This window comes from Mus caroli, chromosome 2 (assembly GCF_900094665.2).
Source record: "Mus caroli chromosome 2, CAROLI_EIJ_v1.1, whole genome shotgun sequence".
Taxonomy (NCBI): Eukaryota; Metazoa; Chordata; class Mammalia; order Rodentia; family Muridae; genus Mus; species Mus caroli.
Genome location: NC_034571.1, coordinates 153,485,950 through 153,508,851, shown reverse-complemented (window position 1 = coordinate 153,508,851; position 22,902 = coordinate 153,485,950). Strand labels below are relative to the sequence as shown.

Genomic DNA, 22,902 nt, shown 5'->3' with positions numbered 1-22,902 from the left:
CTGTGGGGTGGAGCTTAGACAAAATACTAACATCTACTATATTAGGTTTCCATGCTTACCTTCAACCCCCCCCCTTATTTTTAGCTGACCCTCCCTATATTCCCTCACACAATCCCTTCTTCCCTCTTTTTCTCTCCAGCCACCCTTCCATCTATCTATCTATCTATCTATCTATCTATCTATCTATCTATCTATCTAGATATAGATACACACACATATATATATATGTATATATGTATATATATACATATATATTCATTCTATTTCCCTTTCTCAATGAGATCTAACTCTTCTCTCTAGTCCCTTATAATACCAGCCTGTACTGAACATGCTCAACTGAAAAAAAAACTGTCTTACTAATCTTTCCTTTCCTTTATTTCTACATATGCTCTCGAACTTGACTTTCTAAGATTTTCTAAGATTTTAGAGATGCATTTTCAAAATGTATTTTGCTTTCTATGATATAAGCTAATATGCTCTAAATAGAAGAAGCCATGTCAGATTGACTGCAATGAAAACTTAGTGAATTGTCTAACAGTAATTCAAAAATGAGTATCAAAATAGGTTCCAGATGGGTTTTCAGGACCCAAGTTCTTTCAGCTCTTCAAATAGCATCTCATCTTATATCGGTGCCACCCCAACGCTGTCTCCCAGCATGTAGACATGACTATTTTAGAAGTTTTGTCCATCAAACCCAGACATGATGGTATCTAACTGCAAAGACAGGTAGCTGGATAAGCCTTCTCAGCTATAAAAATGTTCCTAAGACTTTCCTCCAATTTCATTGACTGGGCAGGACCTACAAGGAGCATGAAGACACCCCAATTGACATAAAGAAATCAGGATATTCTCATGGATCTTGGAATAAGATCCTGAGCTATATCAGGGAGGTATAAGCATCCAAATTAACTTCGGGTCCCTACCAGTCAGAAAAGCTCTTCAGCAAAGAGTAAACACAGGCTGCTATTCTTCTAAATAGTGTGAATTTTTTATTTTAAAAAAAAAGAAAGAACATAAATTTTCTTACAGCAAGCTAACATGGTGTATTTTTCATGAGATCCTATTCTTGTCTCATCTGCACTTATATAATTTTAAAGAAAAGAGGAGTTTCTCTGGTGTTTGTCAGTAAACACGGCAAGTACGCTGCCGTTGTTTTACACTGGTGACTTTTGCGCTTCTTCTCTTGTGAGGTAAGCAGAAGTGATGGTCATTCACAGCCCCCATGCCAATGCATGAGCCTTGACCCTTGCCCCCGGCACAAGTGCCCAAGGAGCAGTACAAGCTCCCCCTCAGAGAAGAGGCATGGGTTCTCATCAGAAAGAACATCACAGGATTAGCATCTTGGACACAAGGGGGCTTTGGTCGGTCTTTGTCTCTGTCAAAGATTCCAGTGGAGAGGTTTGAGGAGGAGAGAACATCAGGGCAGGTGCTACTTCTCATGTGGTTGTTGGGGGTCTTTGATTTCTCTGACCCTGGAAAGAAAGTAGGAGAAGTTGAGATGTTTCTTTTCTGTTCTTAAGACCAGTGGTTTTTTTTTAACCTTGAGGAACAAAGACTTTTGGTATGAGAACTCAAATATGTCATGATCATTTCAGCTCTAAAAAACACATGCACACCAGGTAACATTCTACATGCTGGTTTTTTTACATGTTCAATTAGATCCATGTCTAAGTACATGAAACCAATACTTGAGTCTACCAGAACATTGAGTAATAGCAGTTCATCACCTGGGTATGAGATAGCCATGTGTAGTGAGCGACCCTCCCTGAGAGGCCACAAGTCTCATGTACCCATCCTAGAATAAGTCTCGATCTCAAAAAAAAAAAAAAATAGGGCCATAATTTTGTATAATATGGCATCAAACCACAATCCAACTGTTTCATCTTCTGATTTAACAAAAATCAAACAAAAATAACAAAAAACAAAATTGTTTTCAACTCAAGGTGGTGGGAAGTCAGAACTGCCTGAAGCTGGAAAGATTATTTTATACAAATGCAGAGATTCTAAAGAAATTTGACAAAGTTTTATCTTTGTGCATATGTTAAGTATGATAGTGCTATAATCCACAGATACTCCTCCCAAATTCTGGCACTTAGGTTGGTTGACAGACAGATTTCAGTTCTATGGTGAGTTTATCATATGGTTGTATTGCTGTTTGCTGAGAGAGGGGAAGGAAGAAAGCCATCTCCTGCTGGCCTGGTACTACCTGGAGACTTTCTACAGTGGAATCCCATTTAACCTCTGCAATGATCATCTAGATGATAATGGATTGAAGACGATGAATGTGACATGTAATCATGGTCATCACCATCAGGGATTACAAACAAAAATTTTAGGCCCTCTATAACTTATTTGAGGTCTCATAGCTGCCAAGTTGTGAATTTCCTGTTTGAAGCCAAGGTTTTCTCAAACCTTGTGCTTTGACTCTCCCACTCTATTCCCACTGTACTGGTTCTGATCACATCCCCACAGCAAGCAGGTGATCCAGCCTCCTCCTCCTTTAACACCCTGTCTCCTCTCAGACTCTGTGCTCCCAGCAAGTAGTCTAGATATTTGCTATCCAATCTCTGTGTTTTCCTGCCCTAAAGGGCACATGGATTTGAAAAGCATTTTGATAGATGTGATAAGAGACTGATAGTGGTATCAGAAATTACAGGAATTTGGTTGACTGGTTTCCACATTTTTGTCTTGACTCTGAAGACTTTTGGTGAAAATGGCTTGACTGTTTAAAGCGAACCTATAAAAGCAGAAAAGAGCTATTAGGATACTGAGAGAGTGCTCCTGTCTGAAGGACCCAAACCAGGCAGAAGCAGTGGGAAAGGAAGAGAGCAGAATGAAGTCAAGGAAAGGAGGAAGAAGCTACTCTGCTGTATTAGTCTTTGTTGTTGTTCATTGCTATAACAAAATACCTGAGGCTAGATATTTTATAAAGCAAATCAATTCATTTCGCTCACTTTTGGATGCTGAAAATCTCCTTTGCTCACTGCTGAGGGTCCCTTGGTACCCCCTAACTATATTTTAGCATAACAGAAGGTATCATGACAGACACACACTCATATGGTGAGAAAGGAAGGCAGTGAAAGGGTATAGGCCAGTTTTGCTCTCAATAACAACCCTCTCCAATATTGAAGTCACCAGGAGACTATCTTCTTTCACTATTGACACTTTGAAAACCACTGGGGAACCTCATTTAAACCATATGTAAACTGAAACCAATGCCCAGAAGACCACTTGGATTCCTTCCATTGTGTGCATTCTCATGTGCCTTTGGGACATTGTGCATAATATCACTAACACAGCTTTCATTCTTTCATTTGGTAATAAGTATTGTATTGTTCAGAGGAGCTATCACCCTTTGTGTCTTTGAGTCCTCACACTTATCTCTCCAGTGTGGAGGAGAATGGGCAGAGAAACAGAGGCTCAGAAAATCTACCACTTGGCCAAGGTCACAGAATTATGATTGGTCAAACCAGGATCCCAGCCCTGTTCTGTCAGGACCCAAACTCAGCATCTTTCAGGCTGTAGACTCTGACCATTTCTGAAATAATTCTGCAAACATTTTAACCAAGACTAAAATGAAACTCTACCTGCCCGTGATTGTATATGGTACCTTCATTCATATTGAAGCCAAGTTTCGAAAATGACTAACTGCTGTCCAATTGCAGCTAGTTACATTCAAAGTCATTGAAATTACAGATGTTTGCTTTCAGTCACATTGTCTACATTTTAAGTGTTCGGTAGCTATGGGTAGCAAGGAGCTGCCTTGCTGAATGGTGAAACGATACAAGCCTTCTGTCATTGTACAAAGTTTTATTGCAGAGTACTTGGGCTAGAGCTGTCTTACATAAGACCAATATCTCTTTATTTAGAGTTCACTCAAGCTCTAAATAATCCCTCTTTAGGATTTTATCTGGCTCTAGATAGGTCTGTGTGTACCTGCATTGTCCGACATCATAGCCATTAGTCACCAGTGTCTGCTGAGCCCTGGAAATATGACCTGTGTGACTGAAATACTCCAGAAGTGTAAGGTACACACTAGATTTCAAAGCTTTTCTATCTATAAAGAATATAACAGATAGCATTAATAATTTTACACTGAGCATATGTTGAAATATTACTTTACATGTCTTGAGTTAAAAAAATACTGTTAAAATTAATGACCGATGTTCATTTTTTTTTAAAAAAAATGTATTTACTGTTGCTACAAGAACAATTTCAATTATATCCATGGCATGTCTAGTATTTCCTCCATATAGGCTGCTGTAGATCCCTTTACCCATCTATTTGACTCCAAAACACAATTCTTTTCTCTGTCTTCCTTGAGATCTTTGCTGCCCAGTAGGTACCCATATGCCACACGTGGGTATTTCTTCTCTTTATGCCTGTGAGTGAATATGTTCCTATGTGTCTGCAAAGGTGTAAGTGTGTGGGGTAAAGATATGAATCTGCTTGTAGGAAGCCAGAGGTCGACACTGCATATCTTATTCTCTCATTTCCACTGTATCCTTTAAGACTGCATTTCTCATTGAACTTGGAGGTTGCTTCTCTGCCTCCAGCCAGCCAGCACACTCCAGCCATCTCTGGCTCCCCAGCCCAGGGATTCCAAATGTATAGCACCTTGTCTGGCTGTTTCATTTTACGTGGATTCTTGGGGGACCAAACTTGGGACCTCATGCTTGTTCAGCAAGCACGTTACTGAGTAAGCCATCTCTTGAACTCCTGCATGTGGATGCTTCCAGTGAACTTAATTGAAACTAAACAAAATTTAAAATTTAGTTCCTCTGTCACATTAGCCACAGTTCTGTTGCTCAGCAGCTACATGTAGTTAATGGCTACCATATTGCAAGGCACAGATGGAAAATGTCTCTATTGTCACAGAAAGTTTTATCAGGTGGTACCCACATAGATTGCATACAGAGATATCATGAGGCACAGAGGTGAATGATGAAGGGTACAGCTGGTTTCCATGGCATCTAACCCTGCAGCACATAGTCCTCCATCTCCTAGGTACCTGCTTAGCCTCATTAGGCTGTGTACAACTTATCTCTTCATCTGTCTTCCTGCAAGTGCTTTATCTCTACTGCAACACTCCTCACCTCACCCACCCACCACTGGGTCCTGTGTGTATGTACATGTGGCTAACTTGGTGCTTTGAATAAGACAGGTATATAGGAAGTATTTGTTAACTAATTGAAACGGCAATGTTAATCAAATGATTGGAACACAGTGGCTGAAACTACATGGAAGACTGGTAGCAGAATATAGGAGATAGGGGGCTAGAGGGAAGGACTATGCCAGGATCCTATGGAGGAAAGAAGAGGAGCTAGCAGAAAGACAGAAGAGAGGAAAACAAAGAGAAGGATAGATAACTGTTAACCCAAATCTTTTCAGTATGACCCAAAGCCTTCTTGAACCCATCTTACAAGCTCCCTACATAGTGATGAGAGGTCTTACACAGACTCAGAAAGTAGCTCTGTAAGAAGTACAGAAGAAACACCAAATATTATTTACATGATCCATAAATATGCAAGACCTATAAATGCAGAATATGAAAATTGAAGGCCTGATGAGGAGGGAAAATGAAAAATGGCCTCTCCCTGGGCCAGCTGGTTTGAGTTACATTTTATGGGCAGTGTGTGAATTCTGGCGCCCTTGTTGAATTTGCGGCAGACTCGCACATTAGTTTTAAGGCTCCCTCTCGAATAGGAACATCATAACGCTTTTTAATTGGTGCTGATAAAAAACGTAGCATTACTTGTAGTTTCCTGAGAGAAGCGAGTTGTGAAATTGGGTTTTCATTAAACCTAATGACGGAAAATTAAGCATAGTGCGTCTGGTGAAATGGGGCGTGATAAAAGGCATCACTTCTGCATTATCGAAGGTTAATAAGGGAATAGGTGAGGTAAGATCCATTGGAAAGGGGAGTCCAACTAGTTGGATTAATAAACCTTGAAAATCCCTTGGTTCCAAGTCCTCCTGGCATCATTAGTGTGTCGGCATCATCACAAATGTTGCAGCAATACAAGTGCTTACATTTCAAATGCATCTATTTTTCCATCCCACTGTTGGTTTTGCTGACACCAAGCTTACAGTCTGTCTAGCAATGTGTTTAGGGGAAAATATCCATATTGATAGCCTTTTTAGTTTGGGAACGTTTGGCGTGTCACAAAGATTTGCCAGGTGCCAACTCCCAGGAAGCCTGCCTCTGCCAGGCAGCTGGTCTCCCATACAGCCTGCACCCTGAGTGCTTTAGAAAAGATAGGGACAGGGCATATCTCTATAAAGGACACTTGGTGGTGTTTATGTGGAAAACACAGGTTCTAGGCATTGACTTGATGTCATTGTGAAGTGTGGCATCTAAAAACTCACACTCAAATCTCCCTCCATGTCCATCTCCACTCCTATCACACATCACAGGAATGATGCTCACTGGAAAGACACCTCCAGTCCATGACAGCTGCGACACCCATGGGAAAGAGTGTGAGTCTTTAAAAGGTGGGACTCTCCTGCATAACCTTCAATGGCTTCATGCTGGTCCTGAGTCCAGCCCTTCTGGATCTTCTTCTGCCACAACAATGTCGTATGCTACAGCATTGTACCATGGCTTTTGTTCATAACTGTGTGTCTGCTTTTACTTAAATGTGCCATCATCTCTCAGGCTCTGATCTTTTCGCTTCAGACAATTCTTACCTATTTTCCCTTCTAGACCCTCTCATAAGTCTAACTCACAATGGCAAGGGTATAACAGAGGAGGAACTCAACCCCAATATGTGCCAGGAATTATATACAATCAATGCTAGTAAAGATGTATCTACTTATTACCAAGCCAAGGGTGGGAAGGTAGGGAGTATTATAATTTGTGCAGTCAGAGAGATTGTTTTGTTTTGTTTTGTTTTGTTTTGTTTTAGCATCTCACTTTGGTCTTTCTTTCCTGTGTATGAACTTGTATCCTCAGTATCTTTCTATTGGATGATTGGGCTAATTCCCAGAAGCCAACTCTGTCTTATCTACTCATTGCATTAAAACAGGACATGTTGAAACCATGGGAAACACACACATACTTTATCCACTACTGAGGTCTGATCCAGTCAGTGTCTCAAGCACAGGGCACAGGCTCATCAAATCCATAACTTGTTCTCCCATGAAGATGATAGCCAGTGGAGTCAGACAGAAGGATGGAAAGTGAAGAATGTGTGTCTCTAACTTATTCATGACACAGATGAACACATGAGGGTAACCAAGACTTGCATTCTCCCAGAACTGAGGGGTTTCTCTGAACAGTATACTTTGAATACCAATGACAAGCCAAAGAGGGGTTAGGCAAGTGTGACCAATTGGTCATCCTGTGAGCCAGGCATGTCTCTCCAGTATCCTATCCTGTGAGGAACTGATTTTGATATCATCACATAGGAGCAGATTGTGTTTTCCCATAGACTCTGTTTGATGGATTATTGTGACAGGGGAGGCAAACAAGCTAAAGGGGACATGGCTTTTAAAAAGACAAGTTGCAGAAAAGTCTGGAATATACACTAAGTCTCTCAGGGAAAAAGCATAACACAGGCTTCATGGATGTCTGCATGGGAATCTCAATGTCTGAAAACATCTGGATATACCCATCATTTGCTACATCTGGAAGGCCTTATCTCTTGCATGGTACAAACAGAATGGCCCCAGGGCACAGACTGTCAGAGTATTGAGGAGGATATAAACATGCCAAGCATAGATGGTTCTGGGAAAGAGAAATGGTTTCCAAAGCGACCAAACAACCGAAGGCATCTGAGTCAGCTCATGTAGAGAGATTTTTTTATGAGGGAAAAGTCTAACTTTTTTTTAATAGGTAGGGTCTAATATAGTCAAAGCTGGCTTCAAAGTTGCTATTTAGTTTGGGGTGACTGAACTTCTCATCCTCCTGTTTCCCCATTTTGGATATCTAAATAGTAAGCACTTGCAAACCGCGTATTATATAGTGCCAGGGACCAAATTCAGGGCTTTGCGCATGCTCGGTGGACACCACCAACTGAGGGAAAACCCCATTGCTATATCAAGGGGTGTGGGATGGGACGCCCATGAGAGTGAAGAAAGAAGTTTAGAGAACTCTACAAGTTGGGATCAGAGGTATACCAGGGTCAGTGGTAGTAAGAGAGTATATAGATGGTAGAAAGAAGGTGGACTCGGGTACAGAGCCCATTGCTACAGAGGGGCTGGAGGATTAGAGGGCCTGCTACCTACTGGGTGCCCAAGACTAGCTGTACTTCTCTCCAGTGTACAATGCGAAGGAAACAAACTAAGAGAGAAATCAGATCATAGACACACAATCCCAGAAGCAGTCAGGTGGATCTTCTGGCCAGGCGCCTGAGACTCCCCTCACCCACAGACAAGCAGCTAAGACTATCTATATCCATGCCTGCAGTTTCCCAAACAAGAAGGTTCTCCCAGGACTTAGCCTGGCTTCTTACTGGTTCTGAGATTAGCTGGTATTGGCCAAGGCATTTAAGAAGCCTAGAGAAGGGCTAAGGATAGGACGAGCAAGGGGTAGTCACTAAACTGTCACTTTGTCTTCAAGCAATCAATGAGCCCTTGAAGCTGAAATGAACCAAGAACCCTTGCAAGCTCTGGTTTGTAATTCCACCATTCAAACCTGGGCACAAGGCCAAGTCAGAGAAGCAGCATCTTTTGTCTTTCTATACTTTTCTGACCAGTGGAGTGCACAGCTCCCTCTGCCCTCCTGGAGCCTCACTGGGACTGGGGGGTGAGGTACAAAGTACAAAACTCCTGAAATGATAGTTTCTCCTGCTTCTTTTCCTTTGAAGCAGATGGCAGCCGTGGGGAGCTGTCTCAGCCTACCCTCACCATTCAGACTCACCCCTACCGGACTTGTGACCCTGTAGAGATGAGCTATCCCCGGGACCAGTTCCAGCCTGCCATCCGGGTGGCGGACCTGCTTCAACACATCACCCAGATGAAGAGAGGCCAGGGCTACGGGTTCAAGGAGGAATACGAGGTAAGAGCTTAGCATGTGGGAGGATTCCCCAATCGTTCCTAGGTACTTTTGGAGAACTGAAGTCCTGCCTTTGACCATGAGCAACAACAAGGCTTGAGAGCATGGTGGAAATGCCCCACCAGGCCCACTTAAACAGAACTTACATTTTAACTAGGACCTAGACATTCAATTTCAAAATTATCATTGTATAGACACTGATGTGCATGGATGCAGATCTGTATATGGAGCAAATACCTCAGGACAAGGTGTGTTGTTTATAAAGACATGCACAGTGTTATTGTAATTGGATGAGCCCTTAGTCATTAGAATTTGCCTTGAAGTTTCAAATAGCATCAAGAAAACTATGTACTTTATCAGAAAGGTACATATATGGCCAAAGCCTAAACTACCTAGTCTGTGAGTTTGAAATCTAAAATTCAAGAAGAGAAATATAGATGCAATTGACCATTTTGGTACATTTCTTTTAGAACTTACATTTTTAACTAGGACGTAGACATTAAATTTAATAATTATCATGCTCCAAACCCCTAAATTTTAGTCAAACCTTTCTTTACTATGAAGATAGCCCTCTTCCCACATGTTGTAGAAAAGCCAGCATGTCTCCCTGCCAATAGTCTCTGGCATGCCTGCTGCTTCCTGCTCACTTCTTGCCTGGTGTTCATGCTTCTGTGTGCTCTCACTGTGCTCCACCAAGGCCATTCAATGCAAGTAACTGCTATGCCCTCTCTCTATACACCCTCATTCCTCCATTCCTCATGTGTTGGTCATCCCTTTCCCCCTACAACCCCTAACTCCCTGTATCTCTAGTACAAAAGATATGAATACATGTTGTAGTTATTTCAGGAGTTTAGTGTATCCTTTGCGGGGATGGGGGCTGGGGGTGGGGGAGAGGAGAGCAGTGACAGACAACCACAGCAAAATATGAGAAGCACCAGAGTCCAACATTATTATGGTATAGATTCCTCACCATGCAGGCCCTTTAAGGTCTAATAACTATCTTCTCTATCCAGTCTTCTTTAGCATCTTTAAGCACCACCCGCCGTGTGACTCCGCATTTTCTTTGCTTTATTATAAGAAACAACTTCTCTTCCTACTGTCTTTGTCTGACTCCTTTTGTTTCAAATCTTACCTGCTAGATTTCACCTTTACAGAAGAAAAGAACAAAGGAAAAAATCCATTAAGATGTTTTCCTTGAGCAAAGAGCAGCTCACTTCCTCCTCCCTAACCTACCCCCTGAAGTGGCAGTTCTCTCAGTGACAGTGGAGTCCAGCCACAGCAACTTACTTTTCCTTTCTCTCTCCCTCTCTCCTTTCCCCAAACACCTCTTCAGCATTTTCTATGTGCCCTGTACTAAATGGTACCCACTGAGTTTCCCTTCTTCATTCCCTGCCTCCTTCCTCCCTTTTTTATCTTTCTTCTTCTTCTTTCTATCACTTGTAGTAATGACCCAGATACATTTTGCTCAGTTCCACTGTATGCAGTGAAGGCTCCTTAGCTCATACCACCTAAGACTAAGTTTATCCCTCGGAGTATTTCCCTAGACAGGCTTACTGAGTACTATTGCTGATGTCATGGGAGAACATGAAATCATGCTAAACTTGTGGTCCAGATATCTGGGTTTCAGTTGCAGTAAGCTGTGTGATCTTGGAAAATCACTTTGCTATCTCAGTTTTCAAATTTTTTATTAGTTGACACATGTGCCTAAGTGGCTCCTAAGACCTGTATGCTCTTAAAACTTTGTGGGAGTATAAAGTAGTGGAGGGGACCATGTTTGACATACTTTGAGAGGAAAAAAAAAATTCATACCAGAGGATGTAATTACCAGCTCAGGAGAACCAGCAGTTAATTTCAAATACAGTCTCAGTCAAATACCATTTTTTGTGTGTGAATTCAGTCTATTACATGCACCTCTGAGACTCAAAAACCCATTGCTTCTTTTTAAAAGTATCAGAATAAATATCGATAAAGGAAAATGGATTGGTTCACAGATTTTGTAAACCAAGATGAAAAGGACTCTTGGTTGAGGCCTTTCCCAAAGTGTTGTTACCCTTTAAAAGAGAAGATGAAGCCAACGCCAGGAGGTATGCCTATGTTCATTTAAGTTGCCGGAATAGTGTGTTCTTATATGTCTTCCCAAGAGGCAAGCTCCTCCTGCGGTTGGAGGAGCCAGCCAAGGCTGATTTGGCCTTTCCCTCCCCACCTCCACCTCCCTACCCCTGCGATTCATTGGGACCCATCATTTCAAGAGTCTAATAGCAAAAGGGACAGTACAAATCTTTCCTCCAAACATCTCCTCCCCTTCCAGGATAGTTATAAGACGCCCAGTTCTGGAGAAATATTGGAACAAGAGTTACAGGTAATGCTCTCAGCACATCTGAGTCTTATTTCTTAAAAGTAAGAATGGTCCTGAGCGTGGTATGTACACTGATGCGCGTGGATGCCGATCTGTATATGGAGCAAATACCTCAGGACAAGGTGTGTTGTTTATAAAGGCATGTCCAGTGTTACTGTGGTTGGATGGGCCCTTAGTTATCGTAATTTGTCTTGAAGTTTCAAATCACATCATTAAAACTATGTACTTTATCAGAAAGGTGCATATATGGCCAAAGCCTAAACTCCTAGACTATGAGCTTTAATTCTAAAATTTAAGAAGAGAAATACAGATACAATTGACCATTCTGGTACATTTCTTACCAGCATATTTCTTCTAAAGCATCCATCCCTATATGCTAGTTATTACTTGGTTGGTTGGTTGGTTTGCTTTGCTTTGCTTTGCTTTTACATTTTTCTTTATATATGTCAGCATCTCCCAAAGCTTCTAGCATGGAAAGAAACTTATTTTATATCAAAGAATACATGTTATTCCATCATTTGGGCCTCAACCATAAATCTCTCTAAGGAGGCCAGCCTCACCCTCAGTTAATTCAAATTGTATTAATAGGCTAGCTAGTGTGTCTTGTGTCTGGTTAATAGCATTGTATGATTAATCAGGAGCTAATTAGAAGACATTGTTAATTGAAATATCCTACTTTGTAGGGTGTGCTAGTCCAGTTTGTTAGAAAGTGACTGTGGTTTTCTTTTATCATAAGGGCTCTTATGATTACTAGAATCTTCATCTTGAACATGAATTACAGATCTGCTTCAAGACTCAGTGTAGACATAAAACCCCGAGTCTCCAGCTCTGCTGTCACACAGCTGCTGTGTGATGTCCTTGCCTGTCACAATCCCATTCTTCTCTGCTTTTATTTTTTTCATACCAATGTGTGGATTTGACAAGCTGACATCTAAGAGACAGTCAGCTCTAGCAAGTTGTGCCTTCTAAAACCAGCGCAGCTGCAGTCACTCCCAGATTCATTCAGTAAATATTTATTGAGTGTTTACTATTACCCAGGAGAACTCTAGGCATTTGGGATATAATAGTGAGTGAAACAAACCCACACCCTCATGAAGACTGTATTCTAGCAAGGGAAATAGAAAATAAGCACAGGCTTAAAAAACAAATAAATCGTCATTTGCTATGTTACAAACTACCTCAAATATGAGCAACAGAAAACAATTGATTTATTGCAATAATTGGCTCCATGGTTTGGGATTTGAACAATGAACAAGAGGTACAGTGATCTCTTCTCTGAAATGCAAGGCTCCAGGGCTAGGGGCTGAAATAATCTACAACGTCTTTATTCTGGGGTCTAATAATAGAATGTAGACATCATCTAAGGTCTCATTGGCAGCTTTCCACTAGAATCCCTGTAAGCAACCTCCTGAGTAGCCTGGGATTCCTGGCAGAATGGTAACTTCCAAAGCAGTTGGACTTCTTCTATGGTGCCTCAGAGCTTCAAAGACAAACTTCCTACCTAACAAGGTAAAAATTGCATAACATTGGTGGCCTAGACTTTGATATCATGTTGCATTGGATTACGAGCAAAGGAAAAGCTACCCTCCTTCTAGTGTGGATGGTAACTAGACTCCCCTTCTTCATAGAAAAACCACTTGCCAGCTCTAGAAGAGCACATAAGATTGTAGATAACATGATTTCAGGGCAATGTGGTCTTCTAGAAAAAGAGAAAGTGAGACAAGGGCAGGAATAGAATAATCCAGGCTGAGACATGCAGGCAGGTCCAATATCAATTAAAGTAAAAGGATAGTCAGTCCTTAGGAAGGATAGATAAGGAAGGAGAGATTTCCATAGAAAAATGGTAATATTCTGGCATGTGCAAACAGGAGTAAAGAAAGCTGATCAATGTATAGTGAACCTGTGCTAAGAATGAAATAATCAGATTGGATAAGTAAAGAGAGACGTGGTGCTTTTGTACCTCTCAGGCCAGTATAAAGAGTTTGGCTTTTTCTCTGAATAAGCTAGAAACTTATTACAGAGCTTTAAGAGTTACAAATGCCAATAGTCTGATTTTGTGTTTAAAAACTCATTCTAGCTACTGTGTTGAGAATGGAACCTGGGTAGGCAAGGTAAGGCCAGTGATGTGATAACCCAGGTGGGACAATGGTGACTCTGGCCAGCACCATCAGAGGCGTCCATAAGAAGTGGTTGGGTTCTGAATATGTCATAAAGATAGAGTCAACAAGATGTCTTGCTTGATACACAGTGTCCGTGTAAAGGAAAGGAATCAAGACTGACTCTGAAGCACTTAAATGAACCACCAGAAAGATGGAATTACCACCAATGGTAGTGAGAAGGTACAGAGAAGTCCAGACTGAAGCAAATGGAAGTTCATTTGAGCTCAGTTTGCAGCATCCAAAAAAAGCAGTGGCCATATGGATTTTATCTTGAGAAAGAAGCCCAGGCTCTAGAGAAAACATTGGTAATCGCAAAGTCACAATTCCAGATGAGGTCCTCAGATGTGTCAACAGAGACAAGGACCTTGGACTCAGCCTTTTAACAGTCCCACTTTAGAAAGATATAGAATACTTTCCATAGGCTATTCACTGGGCACGGTATGGGGACGGAGGAGAGCAGTAACCATGACCCCATCTGTCGAACCTGAGCTTATGATAAAGAGAGGCTTATGGACTAATAATTTTAATTGTAAAATGCATTATGTGGACAAAAATGCTACAATAAAAGAAAACCCAGAATAGGTTAATCAGAGTGATCCAAAACTCCTTTTGTAGCTAATATTATGAGAATCAAACTAAGAACCTATTGGCTAGACTAATTGGGTTTCCTTCCAATGGAGTCTCTATAGCTCCCTTCCCCATTGTTATATCACAGGATCTAGTTGATTAACCATAGTTCAAAGAGCTCAAGAAGGACTAAGGCAAATTAACGTCACCTGCCATGCATATCCAGTTTTCAGCTGAGATTTTTAATCTTGGCTTCAGGTTAGAATTACCTGGGAAAAAATTTCAAAGCACTAGTGCACTGGCCATATTTCAGACCAATTAAAACAAAATGTACTATGGTGGGACCAGAGATCAGTGTTCAACAAGCTTTCTAGCTGATTAAAATATACTTCAAATATTACTAGTCACTAGCTTCAGGAAAGCCTTGAAGTTTCCAGCGTGGGTCATATCTGTGTCCGCAGATCATCACTATGCCTGTTTTATTGTCTGGCCCTCAAATCTGCCTGTGATAGAACACAGCCACTTTCAATCAAAGGCTGTGACACAGTCATGAACCACAGAGCCTCTTCTTCTTCCCCATTCTCCTAACCCTCGCCAAGATGACCCCACTTTTTCCCAGTAAAAACAAACAAAATGTTCCACAGTACACCAGAAAATGTGCACAGACGTTAGCTAGAGAGCAGGGTTGTCTCTGTGCCCTGTAACCAGATGAACAGAAGGGCAGCAGATTTGGGGAAGATGAGGGAGAACAGGAAGAGGTGACTTTGTGATACAAAGAAGGGAAGCATGTTAATCCCCGTCCAACCCAGACAGCCTGTCACTGTAATGAATGGAATGAGCCCAGTAGGGCAACCAGAAGGTGTCTGCTTATCACAGCTCCATTAAGACTATTTAAGGAAACAAGGAACAGATGTGTGGAATATGATGTCGTCTAATAAAGAGCAAACATGTGTTCATTTCCCAGCTCTGGCTGGATGCACCATGTGCACAGTTTTTGAGAGGAGAGGCCATCTTGCTTAGTCATCTGTGGGTGATGTCAGACGGGCAGCCTCCTAATGGAGCATAACCGTAGCCGTGGAAGCTTCCTGAGGAGGGAAGGAGTGTACCCCAGACTGGTAACAGATTAACAGGACATCTTGTTCCTGGGGGGACCTTGATCCAGTTCCTTGATTTATAGATGAGCGAGGTTCTGGGGACAAGCATGAGGGATTAGTGGCAGATGCTCAAGTCATAAATGGGGAAACATGGTCATTCTTCTACTCTGAAAAATCATAATGACCCAAATGGAAGAGCCAGGCTCCCACCTGTTCATCTCACTCTCCTGGCAGGGTTAAAACAGAAAGAAAATGAGCCAGATCCTGGAAGTGGCCAAAAGACATTGAACCCATATGGTGTGAAACTTGGGGAAGAGCTCCTGCAGGTTGATGCTGTGAACTCAGTCCCTTTAGTCAATTTTTATCATTCAGCTTATAACAATACTCATAACATAGCTGACAACATTTGTTTATGTTTGATATAGAAACCCTCCCAAACTGACTTTGTGATTCCCATAGGATTCTGTAGAAAAGTTCTTGAACCAAAAATCAAGACCTGAATAGTCTTAGAAAGACTCTTTCCTGAGTGAATCCTAGTTCTAGCTTCTGTGAAATGCTTGGCTGGCTTTGCAGTGCTTTTAAAGTCTGATAGTATATGGCCTTTTCTAAACACTCATCAGAAACACCAACTGAATTCCAAAGGTGTGCTTTGTGCTATTCCAGGCACTGGAGATTGCTAACCAGAAAAAATGAAGACCCCATGGTAACAAAGCTCATGACTTCACCATAGAAGAGAATTCCATAGTTTAACTCTAGTTAAAATGCTTCAGAGCAGTAGTTCCCAAGCTTCTTACTGCTATGAGCCTTTAGTTCCTATGTGCTGGTGACCCCAGCTGTAAAATTATTTTTGTTGCTACTTTATAGCTGCAATTTTGCTACTATTATGAATCATAATATAAATATCTTATATGCAACCCCGCAAGAGGTTGTGACCCATAGGTTGGGAACCACTGCTTTAGAGGAGCATGGATGTAAGCATGGTAGCAAAGAGGCAGATGGTTATGACTGCCAGTGTTAGTACTTTATTTGGGCTGCTTCTTACCTGTTTCTAAGATAAAATAAGAAGTGTCCCAAAAGATGTGACACTAAGCTGAAGCAAAGTAGACTATGGGATAAACTCTGTGTGTGTGTGTGTGTGTGTGTGTGTGTGTGTGTGTGTGTGTGTCTGAGCATATGCATGTGTGTCTGTGTCTGTGTCTGTGTGTCTGAGCATATGCATGTGTGTCTGTGTATGTCTGTGCCATGCCTGTGGAGGCCAGAAGAGGACATCAGATCCTGTGGAACTACAGTTGTAGATGGTTGAGAGTTCCCTGACTTAAGTATTAGAACCTGAACTTGAGTCCTCTGGAGAAAGAGTACCCACTTCTCATCACTGAGCTCTTATTCTGTCCCCACTACTGGAATACACAAGGTTATAATCATCATCTCCCACAACGTCATCATCCCTTCGGATGTTAAGGAAAGAGTCGTTGGCCCAGAAATGGCCTCCTAGCTGCTCATGTGTGGTATGTATAACAGAGACAATGGGCTTGGAGATGGGCAGAGGAGACATCTGCTACCTTGGAGCTGGAAGGATATAGAGGTGATAGTACAAGCTTCTCCACCAGACTTGAAAATAAGGACAAAGTCTTATGCTTTTCCCCCTCAAACATCTGGAAAGCAACATACAAATGTGAAATGTTTAATTGTACTAGGAAGTACTGGAAATTTTTAAGCAATTAGCAATAGCTATATCCAAAATGCAAATCAAAACCAAAATGTGCCTACCCCAGTTAGAATTACTGTTATCAAATGGCAAGAAACAGAGGTAGGGGTGGAGCAATATCTTGACAGTTAAGAACACTTACTGTTCTTGCAGAACACCTGGGATCAATTCTTTAGGACCCACATAACCTCCAGTACCAGGGCATCTGTGGGTACCAGGCATGGATATGATATATATACATGTAGGGAAAACATACATAAACATAAGTTTTTATTTTAAGGCAGGAAACAAATGCTATTGGAGGATCTAGAGGAAGAGGAATTCCCATATTGCTGGTGGACATGTAATAAGCACAGCCATTATGGGAAACAGTATAGAGGATCTTTAAATAGCTAGAAATACACTACCATACAATACAATGATTCTACATTGAGTTATGCATCAAAGGAATTTAAATCAGTGTATAGAAAAGACATCTTCACTCACAACAGCTAAGATATAGAATCAGCCTAGGGGGTTCATTGGCAGATAAATGATAAAAAAAATGTGGTATGCATACTCAATGAAATATTCATCCATATAAATGAGACTGTCATTTGCAGTAATGTGCATGAACAGGAGAATATTACGTGAAGTTAAATAAGTCAGGCCTAGAAAGACAGATAGCACATGGTCTCACCTAAATGTAGAAACTAAAATACTGGTTTTAAGGAAGTAGAGACCGCAGTGGTTATTAGAACCTGGGAAGGGTTTGAAGGAGAGAAGGACGGAGAGAGGGTGGTTTGTGGGTATTTGGGCTCAGTTGGGAAGGAAGAACAGTTTTAAAATCTACAGTAGTGTGACTGTTTTGACAACAGTTGATTGTGTGTTTCAGAATAGCTACTGAAGGTTTTGAATATTCCCAACACAAATAAATGACATCTGTCTGAGGTGACAGATATGCTAATTTCCCAATCTGATCACTATGCATTGTATAGATGGATTGAACTGTCAGTGGATAGTCCATAGATATACATAATTAGGATGTGCCAATTAAACATAAGAATATAATTTTTTTTAAAAAAGAAAAGCTCACCTCAAGAAAAAGATACTATGTCTTATAGAAAGAAAGCAGTGCGGAAAGATCTTCACCTGTGTGGGTGGTCCCTCAGGATGTGTGGAGCATCAGCCTTTAACTCTGAGACTGAGTCTCCTCTCCCCCGGGGCATTTGCTATGTGAACCTTCCTTCTTGCTTACAACAGTTCTCAAGGTTTAATATATGTTAGAAGCAGCTAGAGTTAAGAAAGGGCACTGAGGCATAGGGTGACTGATGCCAGATTCTATCAACTGAGGACATGTATGGTTGAGGGGACAGTTTTTATTGTGGATACCAGAGGAAGTAAAGCCAGAGAAAGTGGGATGAGTCTGGAGCAGGGAGAAAAAGTTCTAAACAGAACATGGCCAGCAGACAGGACCAGGCCACGAGAGGAATGAAGGCAGGGGATGGGAGGGTGAGGAGGAAAATTATATGGGAATGAGAAGCTGGGGGAAGGGATCCTGTGAGCTGGAGAAGTGTAGGATAGGGGCTGGGTGAGAAGAGCCAGGATACCAGTTTGAACTCTTCAACCTGTATCTGTGATGGGGAGGAAGCCTGGAGACCAGCAGGTGCTTTAGGATGCTAATAGGCACTGCAGATCCAGGTCACCACCTGGCTGGGTTCCTTTGAACCTGACAGCTCAGGAAGCAGCTCTGCAGTAACCACTTCCTTGGGAAATCTGAATGTCTACCAAAGACTGAGAGCCACTGTCATCATACTTGTCATCTGAAAGGAATCTGTGGGGTTTTCAAACTTTGTGGGGTGTGTGTGTGTATGTGTACATGTGTGTTCGTGCATGTGCATGCACACTCATGCATGTGTGTGCATGTCTAAGTACACACATTTTGTGCAGGTTTGTGTGCATGTGTTTGCAATCCTATGGAAACCAGGCGTCAGCCTCTTGGGTGTTATTCCTCGGTATGCATTTCCATCTTCTTCCTGGAGACAGAGTTTTCCACAGGTTTGGAACTTAGTGGTTTCATTCATCATCAGACCATCAAGCCCCAGAGATCCATTTGTCTCTGTGTGCCCGGCACTGAAAATATAAGGTTACCATGGCCAGCTTCCTTTTTTTTTTTTTTTTTTTTTGACATGGGTTCTAAGGGTTGAACTTGGATCCTCATGTTTGAGCAGTAAGCATTCTACCAAATTAGCTATCTCCCTAGCCCATGTTCTTTCCTGTAACTGAAGGTAAGATCCCACTGTATAACCCAGGATGGCCTCAAACTCTCAATCCTCCTTGCCCCAATCTCCTACATACAGGTTGTAATTGGGCCACTTAAAAAATGTTTTATGGCACACACTCAACCATTCTGACCTGATCCAAGTTCCCATGACAGATGAATACCTGCATCTTTGCAACAATCTGATTTCCTACTTAGCTTCACCAGCAGAATTCATAAATTTCCCTCAAATATTTAGTGACATGGTATGCAGTAATATTTGTTCTCCTGATGCCATTCTGAGTAGCCATCGTTAGTCATCCCCTCCTGCCTCCTCCATCCACGTGTATAAACCCCAAGGCATATGCTTTTCAGCCCCAGTTTGTTAAAAGGTTAGCCTCTGCCAAGGCCACCACTAAGTCACATAGCACCTCAGAAAGAAACAGCAGGTGTAGCTGCCTCAAGATACTTAACTGTCACCTTCAAAAATGTTCATAAGATGGATATATAGAAAACTACACTGTCTGTCACAAGTACAGTCTTCCTTAGATCTAGTGGTCCTGCATTGTCCCCCACCTGCACAGATGTCCACAGTAGCCCCTACTATCTCATAAACTCCCCCAGACTTCAGTAGATCGAATATTAAATGAGTCCATGAATAGACTGAGACTAGGATTTAGACTCACAGTAGATAACAGAATTCTCCACTACCTGAAGCCTATATCTTACCTAGAACTCAACTCACCCCAGATTCCTAGAGCTGCCCCCACTTTAAAATAAAGACCTATATTCCCAAAATCCCTTTGGTTTGAGAAAAACTGAGACAGGTGTTGCCAGGAGTCCTCACCTTTATACTTATACCAATAACTTAGATTTTTTGTGAGGGGCACACAATAAATTCAGAGAGAAAGCTACTATGGCCTAGCATCTACCTTTGTATGGAGGATGATGGAAATAGTCTGTAACCACCTTATGCCTCGGGCACTGGTCCAGATGTTGTGTGCATTACCTCGGGTAATTACAAATTGTCACAAAGCTCTGTGGAACATGCTTCTTCATTTTTACATTCAATAATTTATATTTTCATTTAGAGAATACCCATGCTGTGTTTTAACGAATGCATAGGAGGGTGTAAGTACCAACAGGATCAGTAGCCCTAAGGGAGCAGCAACAAAGCTGCTACCCTGCTCCTCCTGTAGGCTGGACCCTACTCCTCCGCTCACAGGAAGGGAGTATTATTGCCTTAGTTTCCAAAAACAGCATTGAGTCTTAGATGGGAAAATGACTTCCAGTGAAAATATTCAGGCACGGTAGTCAGCTCGCCTTTCTGCCTTTCTGCCTTTCCCCCATTCACATGCATAGTTCAGTACGCTCAAAGCAGTTCTTGACAAGAAAGGTGAATGACCGGCCCTAGTAAAATGGTTCCTTCCTTGGTGAGGACTCGGGAAGTTTCCTTCCACAGGATACAGTGGGAACAGGAAGCAATCCTGATGGGCTGAACTGGTTATGGAGGAGGCAGGCTCTTGGCTGTGCCCTGAAGCATCATCCAGGAACTGGCTGATCAGCAATCCTGAGGCCTGGTTTTGCTGCACCTCAGGGCATTTCACATCCAATTATCTCCTGGGATACAGGCAAGCCAAGGGAAATAAAGGAAGGGCTCACTGCCGACAGAAGCCGCTGGGTTAGTGGTACTGTGGGTAAATGAAGTGGACTGGCACACCTCAGCATAGGATCAGAAGTCAGCTCTTTTCCGAAACCATGTTCTGAGGTCTCACCATCTGGGGCTTGGGTCCAAAGAAGAATTAAAAGCATTATAAAGGACCCTCTCAGCTAGTTGGACTAATCCAACTGGTAGAAAGAAAAAAAAATTAGTCAAGCAATCATTAGGGATAATTTTTGCTTCTAAGGGGAGATTAAAACACCAAGTAGGGAAACAGAGGCAGGTCACTCAGACTTATAGACTAAGTCAGCAGGACAGAGCCTAAGAAGGAATAGTCTGTGATCGTGTGGTCTGAGCCTCCCCCTGACACTGTGGCATGGCAGGTGAGTCAAGAGAAGACTGCCTAGAGTAGGCGCCAATGATCATTTCATAATGAAATCCATCCAATCTGTCAACAAATGTGAAGGGGAGGCTCCAGTGGCAAGTGCTTCCTGCTCTTATCTTGATGTGACAATGGCTGTGCTTTCTCCCAAAGCATTCCTATTGGCTGAGTAAAACCCACATTCTTCCCGTGATCTGAAAGTCTTCCTGAGCCACACCTATGTACCACTGGTCCACAGAATGTATACCTCTTGCTATTTGTGCCCTGGAGAGCCTCCCTCAGGTTCTAGAATACCATAAGCTCCTTTTCCCTCAGGGCCTCTGCTCTAGCTCTCCCTCAGCCTGGAACACGCCACCCAGCTCTTGCCATGGCTGACATTTGCTCATCATTTAGTTTGAGGTCAAATATGTCATCCAAAGACATACACCGTGCCGAGGAAGTTGGGGTTATTGAATAGTTCAGGTGCAGTGTGACTTTCCCTAGGGACACATGAATAAATTCGTTAATCCCAGATAGATAACTGACAATAGACCCAAGAAATGATAATGGCAAGTCTAGCTTAGTGAACCATTAAGTTTATTGAGGTTACTTATGGGAGTATGGGTGAGGGTTCACATACAGGAACGTGTATGACTCAAAGGTAACTGTATCATAAAAAAGAAGCCCACATTGCATACTATTGACTCGTAGAAGCCCCACCCCTAGTTTTCCCCATAGGATTTATAGCCAACTTGACTGGTTGGAGAATCTTCTCTCTTTAGCAAATATTATTGCTTATATACCTTTGGAGAAGGGCCTTGTGAATCCTCTAAGTTTCAGAAACTTCTTAAGACTTGTGAGATGTTTACTCCTTGGGCCTTGTAACATTTGCTACCTTGAGTCTTAAAGATCTTCCCTCCGACTTGGAATGTGTCAGTTTGGAAGAAATCACTGTGCAGCATGGAGAGAGTTGGGCCTCTCGGGAAAAGGATGTCAGAAAGGGCTCCACAATGTAGGTTGTGCTCAGTGAAATTATAGATGCTTTAAGCGAGCTCCAGATTGGGTGCTAGATGTGCTGTTATTGGGCAGTTTGATACATCTTAACCGAGAGAAGAATGTAGCTGGCAGAAAGGCAGTGGACATGCCTGTCAACTGGGATTGAGCGATGGTTAGCCATTTTCTTTGTGCTTATGAACAATGTTCACATTTTTGTCTGTGTTTAGATGTGACTGAAGAAAGGCCTTGCAATTGTCCCTTCCCATCCTAACATTCAGAAGGGCTCTTGTCTCTGACTGGTTTCTGTGAAATCTTTTATGCTCAGCAGAAGAGCCCTGGGGCTCAGTTGTGAGTACCAGGCTAGCTTGCCAGTGTCAAGGTCCACTTTTCTCCTCCTCAAATGTTACCTTTTCAAACAATCCTGCCCAAACCTCTCTATCCGGATTGTTCTTTATCCCTGGTTACTGTCTCCCTATGCACTATGCACGCTGCTCATTGCCTTCAAAGCACATATCCCAAACAGCAATCACTTGTTCTGTGTGCATGGCATCTGCCTCTCTCCCCACAGTGAATGTGGTTCATGAAATAGCATCATTTGCATCTAATGTCATCATCATCTCTAGAACCTGGTATAGCCTCAAATGCCCAGAGAGGAAGGAGGTGCATGCGGGAGAAACACACTCTCCCATGTCACTGAGCAACTGCTTCCCTGCCTCCCGACCTCACTTCCAGAGGTTATGCAATAATCTAGGTTTTTTTTTTTTTTT

At 42.1% G+C, this 22,902-nt stretch overlaps 1 protein-coding gene across 12 annotated transcripts in view; it reads left to right on the top strand.

Annotated features, from left to right (window-relative positions):
- Positions 1-22,902, top strand: part of Ptprt (protein tyrosine phosphatase receptor type T) — a 1,083,833-nt gene that overhangs the window by 985,697 nt on the left and 75,234 nt on the right. For 9 of the 12 annotated variants that reach the window (XM_021156881.1, XM_021156878.1, XM_021156879.1 and 6 more), the window contains one exon: positions 8,811-9,001. In XM_021156881.1, coding sequence (XP_021012540.1) covers positions 8,811-9,001 — 191 coding nt within the window. The remainder of the gene's footprint in view (positions 1-8,810; positions 9,002-22,902) is intronic. The other 3 variants (XM_021156880.1, XM_029473987.1, XM_029473982.1) reach the window with 1 other exon arrangement.